Raw genomic sequence first — 13,568 nt, forward strand, 5'->3', positions numbered from 1 at the left:
TACTGCTTTTGTGGGGCTGCTGTAACACCCGTACCACTCGCTTGGTGATTAGAAACAACAAGTTCATTGTCTCACTGCTCCAGAGGGCAATACAAGTGTGAGCTGGGTCTGATCCCTCTGACACAGGTAGAGGAGAAACCCTCCCTCCTCTCTTCCAGCCCCTGGTGGTGTATCAACCCTCGGCTGCTGCTACATCATCCCACCTCTGCCTCTGTTGTCACAAGGACTTCCCCCTCTGAATCTTGTCCAAAGTTCCCCTCCTTATAGATCACCAGTCATACTTGAAAACGGCCTACCCTTCGGATGACCTCAGCTTAATATGGTAATGTCTACAAAGAACCTATTTTCAAATAAGGTCTCTTTCATGGGTAGGAGGGGTTAGGACTTCCATATATCTTTGTGAGGCAGGGGGACACAATTCAACCCACAACACATGCCTTTTAAAATTCACAGAAGGGTGCCTTGGAAGCTCAGGCGGATGGACGTCCGACTCGATCTTAGTGGGCGTCTTGATCTCAGGGTCGTGAATTCAAGGCCTGCATTGGACTCTAGGTTGGGTGTGGAGTGTACTTTAAAAAAAAATCACCTAAAACTCCTCTGTTATTGTGCCTGAGGATTGCACCACCCAGAGGTGGTCTCTTGTGCTAATTATGTTCAGGGCAAATGATGAACACTAGCTATGGGATCTTTCCTTGGGGACGAGTGCAGGTCAGGTGCTCAGAGGAACATGGATCACTAGACTGTCCTGAAGGGTCTATTCTGTTTTCAACCTTACTGAGCTCCCCTGTGCCATTCCTCCTCCCCTGTAGCTGCATAATAATCCCCAATACTGTCATTTCTCCTTCTGATCTGGAAGAGACTAATTTGTAAATGTATGACCCCAAGAAACCTTATGAATTGAGCTTTCGCCCTGGTCTCAGGGCTTTTTCCTTCCATGACATCCTCCATGTGGCCACCAGAGGACTATCTTACTCACAAGGCAAATGTGCATTCTGGCTTAAAATCCTCTCCCTCCCCTTCCTATCTCCCCCCTCCCCCTGGCTGTTGGCCAGCCCCACTCTTGGGGTGGATACAACCCAGAACTGCTGTTCTTGTGAAATAGGCTGCTGCTTGCCTCTGGGCTTTGCTTGGCTATCTCCTCTTGCTGGCAGGACTTTGTCCTTTATCCACTGGAGGAGACTGTTTACAACTCAGTTCGTCCCTCTTCTAGGACACCTCCCTTAACTTCCCAGCCTGCCAGGCAGGTTCAGCACATCCCACCTCTGCATCCCCATAGCTCTTTCTAAGAATCCATTGTGACCCTTCTGTGTCACTGTAAAGCACCAATGTATTCAAACAGCGGATACCCTGAAACATCAGGAAGGGACAGTAACTGTATCCCATTAAACGTATTTAAAAGTCCATGAGGTCATAGTGGCTCTAAAAAGAAGAGTTGATCACCACTGAAAGGTGCTAATGCATCAATTTGTTCTTTTGAAAATTAACCAAGAAAATGAAACCTTGTAAGCATTCACCCTGCCTGTCCTTCAGAAACTACCCTCAGGTTAATCATAGCACAGCAGAACAGAATGGCTGCAGAAGGTTACCAACCTTTTGCAACAACTAAACACTGAATGGAATGGAGCCCTGGACTGGATTGAGCATCAGTGTCTTTTGAGATTCCAAGAAGATAAAGTACATTTGAGACTTTGATGGAAGAATAGGTCTTTCCCAAAACAGTGCAATCAATCCTCAGGAAGAAATTGACTGTGAGCCAGTGTATGACTTTAGCTTCTCTGGTAGTAACCACTTTAACAACCTCTTTTTCAAGAGTGGTGCCTGGCTGGCTCAGTTGGTAGAGTTGGCAATTCTTTCTTTTTAAAGTTTATTTATTTTTGAGGGGTGCCTGGGTGCTTCAGTTAGTTGAGTGGACAACTTCAGCTCAGGTCATGATCTCGCAGTTCGTGAGTTTGAGCTCTGCGTTGGGCTCTGTGGGGGTCTGTGCGGACAGCTCAGAGACTGGAGCCTGCTTTGAATCTGTCTCCCTCTCTCTCTCCCCCTCCCCTACTCATTCCCTGTCTCTGTCTCTCTCTCTCTCTCTCTCTCTCAAGAAGAAATAAACATTAACGTTAAGTTTAGTTATTCTTGAGAGAAGGAGAGAGAGATACAGAATCCAAAGCAGGCTCCAAGCTCTGAGCTGTCAGCACAGAGCCCAACGAGGGGCTCAAACCCACGAACCATGAGATCCTGACTTGAGCCAAAGCCACACACTTAACCAACTGAGCCACCCAGGTGCCCCAGGCCTGTGATTCTTCATCTCAGGGTCAAGAGTTCAAGCCCCACTTTGGATGTGCAGCATACTAAAATGAAATGAATTGAAATGAAATGAAATGAAATAATAAAGAGGATATTGGTGGAAGTAATTTTAATAATTTTTTTTATTTAGCTCAATATGTTAAAATCTTCTTTCAATGTGTAATAAAAATAGTAATGAGATGTTTTACATACTTTCTGTTGGGGCTAAGTCCTTGAAGTCTGGTTTGTATTGTACACGTAGAACGTATTTCAATTTAGGGCCAACTGGGTGGTAAAGCTCATTGAGCCTGTGATTCTTGATATCGACTCAGGTTGAAATCCTGGAGTCATGGGATCAAACCCCTATCAGACTCCACGCTGCGTGTGGAGCCTGTTTGAGACTCTCTCTCTCAACCTCTGCCCATTTCCTGCTCTCTCTCAATCTCTCTCTCTCTCTCTCTCTCTCTCTCTCTATATATATATATATATATATATATATACACACACATGTATCTTGGATAAAAATAAAAATGAAAAAAGAAAAGAACCTATTTCAATTTACATGCTAAACATCCACAGGAAATGTTTGGTCTGTATTAAAAGTTTATAAAATTCACAGGTGAAAAAGTTATTCTGAACATACTTCAGAGTTTTCCAAGGTTGCCTGATGGCTCAGTCAAAAGAGCGAGTGACCCTCAATCTTGTGGTTGTCAGTTCCAGTGCCAAGACGGGTGTAGAGATTATTTTTAAAATTTTGTTAATGTTTTTCAATAATTGGATCAATGATCTATTTTGAAATGTAATTCAGGTTAATTAACTAAAATGTTCAGTTCCTCAGTTGTGCCCACCCATTTCAGGCGCCCAACAGCCACGAGTGGCTAATGGTTACCATATTGGACACGGTGTGTAGATTTAATTCCCAGGCCACCGGAAACAGAGAGGAGAGAGAAATAGGGCAAACACCACCATGTGGGTGGAATCAGCAGAATCCAGACAGTGAGGACATTTACTGGGAAAAACCAAACGTGTTTCTTCACCAAACAGTTGCAGAAAGGGAGACATGAAAGGGAAATCTATAGATTAAAAGGAGTCTAAAATACGTATCAACGTTTGCAGAGCAAATACCCCCTAAACCCACCAGCTTAAAAGAACAAACATTGATTATGGCACAGTTTTAGAAGGACGGGCTTAGCTGGGAGATTCTGGCCTAGAATTCTCAGGCTTGCCTTCTAGCTGCTGACCAGGACTGCAGTACCTCAAGGCTCGGCTTGGGGTGAAGGAGCCGCTTCCAAACTGACTCACATGGTTGATGACAGGCTTCAGTTCCCAGGGGTTGGAATGAGGCCTCGGGTCTTTGTTGAATTTGTTGATACCTTTTGGAGCTAATGATACGCTAGTGGGGCTTCTGGGGCTTCATTATACTGTCCTTTCTATTTTTTATAGTGTTTACTTACTGATTTTGAGGGAGAGCGTGCGTGGAAGCAGGGGAGGGGCAAAGAGAGAGGGAAAGAGAATCCGAAGCAGGCTCCACACTTGGTGAGGAGCCCGATGGGGCGCTCCATCCCTCGACCATGAGGTCATGACCTGAGCTGAAATCCAGAGTCGGATGCTTCACCTACTGCGCCACCTAGGTGCCCCTGTTCTAGTTTTGTTTGTATGAGATACAGTCCAGGATACAAGTGGATGGCCAACTCCACTGAGCTCTTTTTTTTTTAAATATTTTTATTTATTTCTAGGAGAGAGAGAGAGACATCATGAGCAGAGGAGGGTCAGAGAAAGAGGGAGATACAGACTCTGAAATAGGCACCAGGCTCTGAGCTGGCAGTCAGCACAGAGCCCGACATGGGGCTCGAACCCACGAACCGCGAGATCATGATCTAAGCGAACGTCGGACGCTTAACCGACTAAGCCACCCAGGTGCCCCTCCACTGAGCTCTTTGAGAGCAGATGTGGCTTAAGCAGGCCCACAGAAAATGCCTTTAATGTTTGCCGAAGCAATGACGGCATTACAACTGGTGTTGGCATTTACAGATGGAGGGAGGAACCTGGTGCTGGGTGCAGAGAAAAGAGGTAGAATTTCAAGGACTTCTAAGCACAGCCATCACGCTGAACCTTTAGAAATGTAGTGTGAGGCTGGGTTGTGCAATGGCTTGGGGTTGGATACCGGGAGTCTGATCCTACTTCTCTCCAGTGGGTGACCTTTGATACATAATCGAAAGCAGTCTTGCCTTACCCCACTCTAGAAATCCGATGAAGTCATTTATTGATTCACATCAGACTCACTAAGCACTCACTATGTGCCAAGACCTGAACAAAAGGCCAAAGGTATAAAGTTAACTGTAACATCAACCCACTTCTCAAGGAGTTCATGGTCCACCTCAGTGGTTTCCCAGCTTTCTATCACCTGGTTCATGAATACCGAAAGGCTGACAGCCCCAAAGTGAGAATAAATAAGACAGGCTTCTGGTGATGTGTGAATTCCTGTGGGGAAGCTACAGTCCACCACATGTGACAATTGCTCTTCCAGTGGGTTTCAATAGTAACACCTTCCTTTAATTCAATTTCTATGCGATTCCGGGCACTTTTTTTTTAAATTTTAAGAGTACTACTTTTATTTTTATATTTTTTAATGTTTTACTTATTTCTAGGAGAGAGAGAGAGACAGCGTGAGCAGGGGAGGGTCAGAGAGAGAGGGAGACACAGACTGTGAAACAGGCTCCAGGCTCTGAGCTGGCAGTCAGCACATAACCCGACACGGGGCTCGAACCCACGAACCACGAGATCATGACCTAAGCCGGACGCTTAACTGACTAAGCCACCCAGGCGCCCCTCCAGGCACTTTTTATTCATTTGATCTTATTCAACTTTGACTCAAAGTTAGGTGCTATGCCCTCTTTACAGACCAGGAAACCGGGAGTCACCAGGAGTATGTGGCATCTTTGACCCTTTGCCATCTGAGATGATCTGGATGATTCTTTTCGGTGCTGTAATTCTGAGTAAGACTTTTATAACTTCTTTGTCTGGACCAATGGGGAGAACTCAGGGTTCTGGCCCCCAATCTGAGGCAGCAGCTGAGGGGGCGTCTGGACGGTTCAGTGGGTTAAGAGGCAAACTTCAAGTCAGGTCGTGATCTCACGGTTCATGGGTTCGTGTCAGGCTCTGTGCTGACAGCTCGGTGCCTAGAGAGAGCCTGCTTCAGATTCAGTGTCTCCCCTTCCCTCTCTTCCCTTTGCTCGCTCACATGTTTTCTCTCTCTCTCAAAATGGATGTTAAAAAGAAAAAAGTACTACAGCAGCTCCAAACACGTGAGATGGGGGCGGGTTGCCCACGGAGGAGCAACGTGAGCTCTCAGCCATCCAGTTCTAGAAAGCAGTGGTGGGAGAGAAGGAGCTTTTATTGAGGCAGTATAGTCATCCTTAGGGGGAGGTCCCAGTGTCCTGGGGCTCCGGGGTGGAGGGGACTCTGGGCTGGGGGCGGATGGCCAGGCCGCGGCTACATAAAGGTGAGGTGAGTCGAGGCAGGGACCCCACAGCTTTCCTTGTGCTCCTCAAACAGCTTCTCCAGAGCCTGCATGTAGAGCGTGTGATAGTGGTCCACCTCCTCCTCGCTGGGGCGGAGGCTCTGGGGCACCGGAATGGGGCGGCCCACTGCAGGGAGAGGGGGGACACAGGTGAGGTCGGGGTGGGGAGGCCTCTGCCTTCCTGTCCCGGAGACGGGCACTCACCCACGGTGGTGATGGGCCTGGCAAAGGGCAGCAGGCCCCAGGAGTCGGCCGAGAAGAGTCCGCGGCCCCAGAAGATGCAGGGACTGTAGCCTGTGAGCTTCTTGAAGGTCATCTGGCACAGGTATTGCCAGGTGTTGGGGGCAAATACCTTCAAATGGAAGATGTCGTTCTCTCCAAAGGAGTACACGGGTACCAGGGAGGCACTGGGCAGGGACAGGGAGAGAGAGGAGGGGTGTTCAGGCCAGCGGATCTCGGGGCACCCCAAACGGGACTGCAGACCCCTCCCCACACCTGCCTCCACTTCTCAAGGTCTTTTCAAGCATATGACAATGAAAGATCTGCAAGAAGGGACTCACAATTCTTGAGAAATGACTGCTTACTGGGCCTCTATCGCCAGGAGAGGCTTGAAGCACATGGCAGTTAGGGTGCCCTGACACGCACCCCGGTGCAGACAGACCCCTTCGGACGGCTCCCGCAAAGCTTAACTCCTAGCAGCATGTCCAGTAACAGGGGTAGTCGATTAACCCATATTTGTATCTATTCTTTATTCTGTATTTTTACCATACAGTGAGATAGAGAAAACAAAGTGCTATTAAGGGGCTCCTGGGTGGCTTTGTTGGTTAAGCATCCGACTTCAGCTCAGTTCATGATCTCAGGGTGTGTGAGTTCAAGCCCTGCATCAGGCTATCAGCAAAGAGCCTGCTTCAGATGCTCTGTCCCCCTCTATTTTTGCCCCTCCCATGCTCTCACTCCCTCAAAAGAAATAAACTTAAAACAATGTTCTAAGAAATCCATGTATAGGGGACCCATGCACTTCAAACCTGTGTTGTTCAAGACTCAACCGTATACATTTTCTTATCTAGCTGTTGAAACTGCAATATCATTGCAAAGTTAAGCTATGAGTCTGTTTCACAAGTAAAGACACATGTTGAGGTCTTGTCTTTGAGGTAGTGTCAAAGGGATTTGAACCCAGGGCTTCTGGGCACAAGGTCCTGCTAACCGCACTATGATCCTGCCCCTTTCAGAGAGGGAAGGCTGGACAAGAAAGTGGAAATGATGCTTGAAACAGAGAATGCCCGCACATGCTGACATGAAAGGGGGTGCCTGGGAGCCTTGTTGTGTGGAGCTTCCGACTTCAGTTCAGGTCATTATTTGGAGACTTGTGAGATTGAGCCCTGTATCGGGCTCTGTGCTGCCAGCTCAGAGCCTGGAGACTGCTTCAGATTCTGTGTCTCCATCTCTCCTCCCCCATTCACACTCAGTCTCTGTCTCTCTCTCTCAAAAAGAAATAAACATTAAAATCAAAGTGTTGGCATGAGAGCCCTGAAGGTGCAAGGCACAGTGCCAGCTCTGGGGACACAGAGGCCCAGCCACAGGGACCTGGCCATGTAGGGACAGAGACTGTGGGCCCCCAGATGCAATGCACTCATCTGACCATCAGCAGCACCCCAGCTGGGCACCTGCACCCCACTTACCCGTGCCTCAGTGCCAGGCGTACGAAGCCTTTGCGATTCCGCAGAACGAGGTGGTGCTCCCCTGGGACTGCGTACAGGGCTTCCTGCGCGCCCCCAACCATGATGACCACAGCCTGCCCACTCGGGGGCTGAGAGAGAACAAAGTCCAGGCTCCTCTGGTTCACAGAACATGCTCCTGCATGCATGAGGAGGTGGGAGTGATCAGCATCACCATCCATTGCTGGGCTGCCTAGCCCCTCACCCACACTTTTTGTGTGTACCCCACACCCCATTATATACCAACCTGTTACCATGGCCCTGTGCTGCCCCAGGTGACCTATTGTCCTCTCCCAGCAAGTGGGCAGGATGCTTACTCCAAAGCTCCCACTGTGAGCTCGGCCAACATTCAGGCCAGGTCCTCATGTCTCACGGGTGAGGAGCAGTGTGGCTGGGATGGGGGAGGGGTGCCTCACCGAAGGACATGACATAGTCTCGATAGACTGGGAAGTAGAAGAGGGTGTGTAGCCCTGCCATCACAGCACGAATCCCAGGGAAGTGCTTGGAGAAGTCGTTGGCCTCGGAGCCGAAATTACATAAGACTCCCATGCTCATGATTCCATGTGGGTGAGCAGCCAGCACATATTTCCGGTCAGGGGGCAGCTCTGCTGTTTTCACCAGCTTAGGGACGTTGAGCAGGATGAGAAGAAAGCAGCATGGAAGGCAAGACATCAGATGAAAAGAGTTGCCCTCCACCCCACAGACTTCAGAGTTCAAGGTCATCCCTGTGTCAATAGCAGTTGTGGGAGCTACTGTGGAACAGAACTCTGTCCCTCTCCCCCTCCCCCATGGCCCATTGTTTCAGTTTAGAATGCCCAGGGGTGCATAGGCAGGGGTGAGTAAGTGTGGGAAGTGGGGGAGAGGGAGGAGGCAGAGAGTCTTTGTGGACGGTGACCTGTCACCTTGACCGGATAGTAATCCCTTAGCTGTTTCCAAATACTCCAGTTCCTCATGAACTCGAAGCGCCTTCCACCTTGGGGCAGAGAGATGGGTGGAAGATTCTGGGGTGCTCAGCCACCTTTTCTGCTCCCCGGGTGCAAGTCCTGGCATGCTCACCTTGGTTGGGAGTGTTCCAGTCCAGGAAGAACCATACGAAGTAGAGAACAGAGAGAGACCAGAGTGGCGTGAAGAGCAGGAAGAGGAGGAGAAGGGAGAAAAAGGTGCCTGGGTGAAAGACAAAAAAGAGAAGCCACTTAGGTTTTGAAGCTGGGTCGTCCAGTCCAGCCGCTCCTCTCTGCCCCGCTCACAGATGGGGAGGGTGCACCCAGCCACCTCTGGCCCTCTCCTGCTCCCTTTGCAAGAGGGGGCTCTAGCCTTTTAGCCCCCACTCCCCGCTCTCCTTGGGGACTCCAGGCCACCAGACCTCTCACCCATGAAGAGGAAAGAGAGCACCAATTGGTAGGCGCCTATTATTTCCAGCCACTGTTTCTGCCGGGTTTCCATGCTGGAGGTGCGCTGCGGGGCTGTGGGAGACTCCTGTCCAGTAGAGCTCCCCTGCCAGCAGGGTTCTTGGTAGCCAGAGCACAAACCAGGAAGGTTTGGGCGACCACAGGATGGATGGTTTTCACAGAAGGGCCCAGTCGCCGGAGCCTGTCGGGACCGCGGGAGTGTTGTGTGTGTGTGTAATGGATGGGGAGATCTTGGATTGGGAGCGCTAGAGTCTCGAGAATGATCTTTGAACTCTCAGGTTCCTTTGGTCGGGATCTGCTCTGGGCGGAGTTGGAGGGGACAGGAAGTGTACTAAGGAGGCGGGGCATTGATTGTGGAATGGAGTCTCTGAAGGAGCTGTGGAGCCCGCGGACTGGGTCTGGTAGTGGCCAGAAGCCCCGCTGAGGCCGTGCGATCTCCTAGGGCGCGCCTGGAGCGCGGGTCCCCGGGAGTGTGGAGAACCCTGCACACGAACACGCACACACTGCAGCTCTGTTCCCACGTTTAATTTCCCTCCCCGCCCAGATTCGCGGAGGGAACCAGGAGGGTCGGGGAGGCGTGCCTTGGTGAGGGTGAGGTGCCGGTGGGCCAGATGCTTTGACAAGCTTTGTCTCCCTCAAAAGGCTGCGGGATCCTCTCCACCTGAGCGCGTGCCGCGTGTCCACCTGCGCCGGGCTCGGCCACGAGCTTCGGGGCACCGGGATCGCGGGTGGGGGCGTCCCACGCTGCGGGCAGAACGGGAGGTGAGAGGAGTGGTTGCTGGGATTCTCAGCCCGTCCCCTTCCCGTCCGCCCGATGGTCCGGGACAGGGTGCAGGGCACAGGGCACCTGGGATGCAGGGGGCGGGGGTGAGGCCGAAGTGTCAGATGCGCAGCCGCAACCAGAGACCTTCACCTTCAGGCGCTGGGAGTGCCTGGTGCCTGGTCTCCGCTGGGAGCGTGTGCCCGGAGTGGGCAGAGGTCGGAGCTCACCGCGGCTGTGGATGGGCGTGCGGAAGGGCAGGAGGAGGCCCAGGGCCCCGCGGAACAGTGGCAGGGCCACCCTCGCCGCAGCGCCTCTAGCGCTGTCTGCAGCCAAGAGCCAGGAGCGTTTGGGAACTGCAGGAAGAACTTCTCTCCGAAACAGGAGTCAGGCGCCTGGGAGGCCAAATGGAGCAAGGGAGTGCCTGACTCTGAGTACCCCCTTTCCCCGCTTCCAGGAGTGCAGCCTGCCACACTCCTATGGGACAGGGCAGCCGGCCAGTGGCCCACTGGGCCACTGTCGGCTTCCTCACCAGCGTTCAGGTGCCAAATTGACTGATCCGTTATGATTCCAGCTCTGCTAGATCAGTGCGCCCACTTTTGCGTCCAGCGCTTCCAGGGGCCCTCCCAGGACCATGACAGCCACCTGGCCACTCCCAGGCCTGGACTGCAGATAGGCGGCGCTAGCCTTGTCAGAGGACACCAAACCTGGGGCGAGGGCAGAGGCTGGGAGCCTGATACCTGTGTTCTTGAGTAAAGGTAGAGGAGATCACCAGGCAGGTAGACTGGGACGCCCAACCCAGGGTAGGAGGGTGCAGTAGGTGGCCACCTAGGGCTGGGGGGGTGGGTTGCTGAGGCTGACCTCCCCCCTTCTCAGCACTATGCATGATGTAGTCCCTGAAAAAAAGGAAATGGAAGCCACTGGGCATAATCAGCAGGAGCCCCGGGGCCCAGAAGAGCCAGGAGCAGCCCGTGGCCTCTGTGCAGAAGTTGCTGAAGGCCCAGATGACCAGGACCCCGTGAGGATGGAAGCCAAAGAGGTAGTTGCCTGAGGGATCCGACTCTGTGGTTTTCAGCAGCTGGGTGCACAGAGAACATACTCACCCTGGCAGGGAGATCAGACTTCTGGCGGTGACCAGGGAAGAGTCCCGCCCAGCGCACTCTTCCTGGGTGCCTCTCACCAGACAGGAAAGTAATCTCTGAAATGTCTCCAGATGGCCCAGCTGGGGACCCAGGCAGAGCGGGTGGCCTCCTGCCCATGGCGTATCCCTGTCTGCAGAGAGCCAGACCAGGTAGAGGAGGGCTAGGATCCAGGCTCAGCCGAGGAGCACAGGGACTAGCACGGCCATGAACACCTGGGCTGCAGAATGGAGCGGGGAGGGAGGGGGCAGGGATACTCAGGCCCCTTCTGCCTCCTTTCCCTGTTGTGTGGCTTCAGTCCCTTCTGTCCCGGCAGATTCCTTCTGTCTTCAAGGGCCCCCTGGATCCCTGCCCCCACCTCCCTCGGAAACAGGGAAGTGAGGTGCCAGGGGGTGGGCCTCACTCACCGAGCCCCAAGAAGGAGCAGTTCCACTGAAGGACAGTAATGGCTTGGAGACCCTGGAGGAGGGTCTGGAGGAGGCTGGCAAGCTATGGAGGGGGATCCCACAGGGGCTGCTGTGGGCTCTTAAGTACAGTCCCTGGTGGTCCAGCCCACCTGCCCTGACCCTTGGTCCTGGCCTGGCCCCTGTTTCCCCTCCCTTTTCTGTTCCCTGTACCCTTGGGAGCCCCAGGACGAAGAGTTAAGCGCTACCTGAGCCCACAGGCCTGTACCAATAGGACCAAACCGAGATGCCCAGGGGTGCGGCCAGCAGCCTGGGGGTGAGGAAGGTGTTTGTACTTGAGGAGGTCAGGACCTTGGGCTGTGAATACCGAGCTGACCGAGGCCTGGGAAATTGGGGTGTTGCCTGAGGGGTGTGTCCCGCCACACAGAGCAGCCCCCCCAAGTGAGAACAGCTAGGAAACTCGTTAGTCGCCCTGGCCTGGCCCCTAAGGAGTAGCTCAGGCCTCTGTCAGGGGAGACATTCCAGAAGGAAGGGGTTTTGAGGGAAGGCCAAGGATTGGTGAGGTCCAAAAAGCACACCCTGTGAGTGGCCTGGGACCAGGCCTCACATCGCCTTGCCCCACCCCTAGCACCCCCAACACTGGCCAGAGCTGTGGACTGCCAGCTTCTCTGGGTCAGGGAATGTCACTTCATAAATTAAAAGTAATATTTTAAAATGTTTATTTAGTTTTGAGAGAGAGAGACAGACCGTGAGCCCGGAAGGGGCAGAGAGAGAGGGCGACACAGAATCTGAAGGAGATTCCAGGCTCTGAGCTGTGAGCAGAGCCTCATGTGGGGCTCAAACCCACAAGCTGTGAGATCATGACCTGAGCTGAAGTCAGACTCTTAGCTGACTGAGCCACGTAGGAGTCCTGGGAATGCCACTTCTTTAGAGACAACTATGACACACGCACCATTAGGCGCCTCCATCATGTGTTCTTCTAGCATAAAGTATGTCCCCCTTTCCTTCCTTCATGGTGATTTTCTGATTCAGGTCTCCCCCAGGCTGTAAGCAACTGGAAGACAGGCCTGGGTCTCATCAGCACGGCTGACAAGTGCCCAGCAGATGGGGGAGTCAGCACAGGAGACACAATGAACCAGCTGCTTTCAGTGCCACTCAGGCTGACACACCATTTGGGTCCCTCGTCCCCTGATGCACTGTCATGAGGGCTTCAGCTTCCAGGGACCTGGCCAGGAGGTATCTTCTCCTATCCCTGCTCAGCCCACTTCCATCTGCAGGGAGTCCAGGGGGGAGATGCTTGTTCCATTCAGAAGGGTACCAGCCCCACCCACCAAGAAGGCAGGCTTGGGGTGCCAGGGGGCTCAGGCGGTTAAGCGTTCGACTTCTGCTCAGGTCCTGATCTCATGGTTGGTGGGTTCGAGCCCCATGTTGTGCTCTTTTGACAGCTCAGAGCCTGGAGGTGCTTCGGGATTCTCTGTCTCCCTCTCCCTCTGTGCCTCTCCTCCACTTGCCCTCTCTCTGGGGCTCTCAAAATAACTAAATAAAACATTAAAAAAAAGGAAGGGGTTAGAGATGGGACCCAGGGAAGCCTCCAGGTTCGCACACTGCTCTATCATCTGCGTCTGCCTTTTCCCTTCTCTGGCGTTCGTGTTGGGAGTAACTCCAAGCGTCTTCTCTACTCTGGTGGCAGGAGGGATCCGGGGTCAGTAGGGAGGGGAAAGAAGGAACAGGGACTCAAGGGTTACAAATCCTCCTTTATTGAGAGGGAGGCTGAGAGTCAATAATTTATTATATGGAGAGCCCTCAGATTCCTTCTCCCCATGAGTCCTTGAGGGTGGTGGGGAGGGACGCCTGAGGGGGGCTCCAGAAGCTTCCTGAGAGGGCCACGTGTTGTTGTAGGGGGGAGGGGAATGGGAGGCGACACATTCAGTCCCAGGCACATGGAACATCCGCTCAGGAAGCAAGGCGCCAGACAGACCCCCTTCTGTGTAGGGGGCCCGAGGAAGGCACAGCGGCAGGGCAGGTCTGGCAGAGTGGTTGAGTGTCAGGGGTCAACAAAGGACACCATGATGTAGCGAGTGCCCCGAGTGGTGGGCAGCCCCTCGTGGTAGTGAGTGAGGCGACCAGGGTGCAGGAGCCCCCAGCCCTTCCGTGGGGACGAGACGATGCAGTCGTAGCGCAAGAAGCGGCAGCCACCTCCCTGGAAGAGGACGGGGAACAGACATGGGGAGTGAGCACACAGGGGACTGGGGGGCAGGCGGCTCCCAGGACGGGAGAGGCAGGGAAGGGAGGCCAGAAAGCTGGGCGGGCAGCCAGAGGAGAGCCCGGGGCAGGGAGGCTGACTGAG

General features: G+C 53.0%; 2 protein-coding genes across 3 annotated transcripts in view; both read right to left on the reverse strand.

The window, feature by feature from the left end:
- Positions 1–5,650: 5,650 nt before the first annotated feature.
- On the reverse strand, positions 5,651–9,128 carry LOC144242819 (2-acylglycerol O-acyltransferase 3-like). Of its 2 annotated transcripts, none has more exons than XM_077777836.1 (7): positions 8,880–9,128; positions 8,566–8,673; positions 8,412–8,482; positions 7,926–8,130; positions 7,474–7,648; positions 5,999–6,201; positions 5,651–5,841 (listed from the first exon to the last, which is right to left on the reverse strand). In XM_077777836.1, the coding sequence occupies exons 1-7, from the start codon at positions 8,950–8,952 to the stop codon at positions 5,822–5,824; spliced, it is 855 nt and encodes a 284-aa protein (XP_077633962.1). In that variant the 5' UTR covers positions 8,953–9,128; the 3' UTR covers positions 5,651–5,821. The 2 variants fall into 2 exon arrangements, with proteins under 2 accessions (XP_077633962.1, XP_077633961.1); XM_077777835.1 differs by having other exon boundaries at positions 5,651–5,921.
- A 3,827-nt stretch (positions 9,129–12,955) lies between these two features.
- Positions 12,956–13,568, reverse strand: part of PLOD3 (procollagen-lysine,2-oxoglutarate 5-dioxygenase 3) — a 7,745-nt gene continuing 7,132 nt past the window's right edge. Inside the window, exon 20 of the mRNA XM_077777965.1 lies at positions 12,956–13,421. Within this exon, the coding sequence (XP_077634091.1) occupies positions 13,266–13,421 (156 nt within the window). The 3' untranslated portion in view covers positions 12,956–13,265. The remainder of the gene's footprint in view (positions 13,422–13,568) is intronic.

This window comes from Crocuta crocuta, unplaced genomic scaffold (genome assembly GCF_008692635.1).
Source record: "Crocuta crocuta isolate KB4526 unplaced genomic scaffold, BGI_CrCroc_1.0 scaffold217, whole genome shotgun sequence".
Lineage (NCBI taxonomy): Eukaryota > Metazoa > Chordata > Mammalia > Carnivora > Hyaenidae > Crocuta > Crocuta crocuta.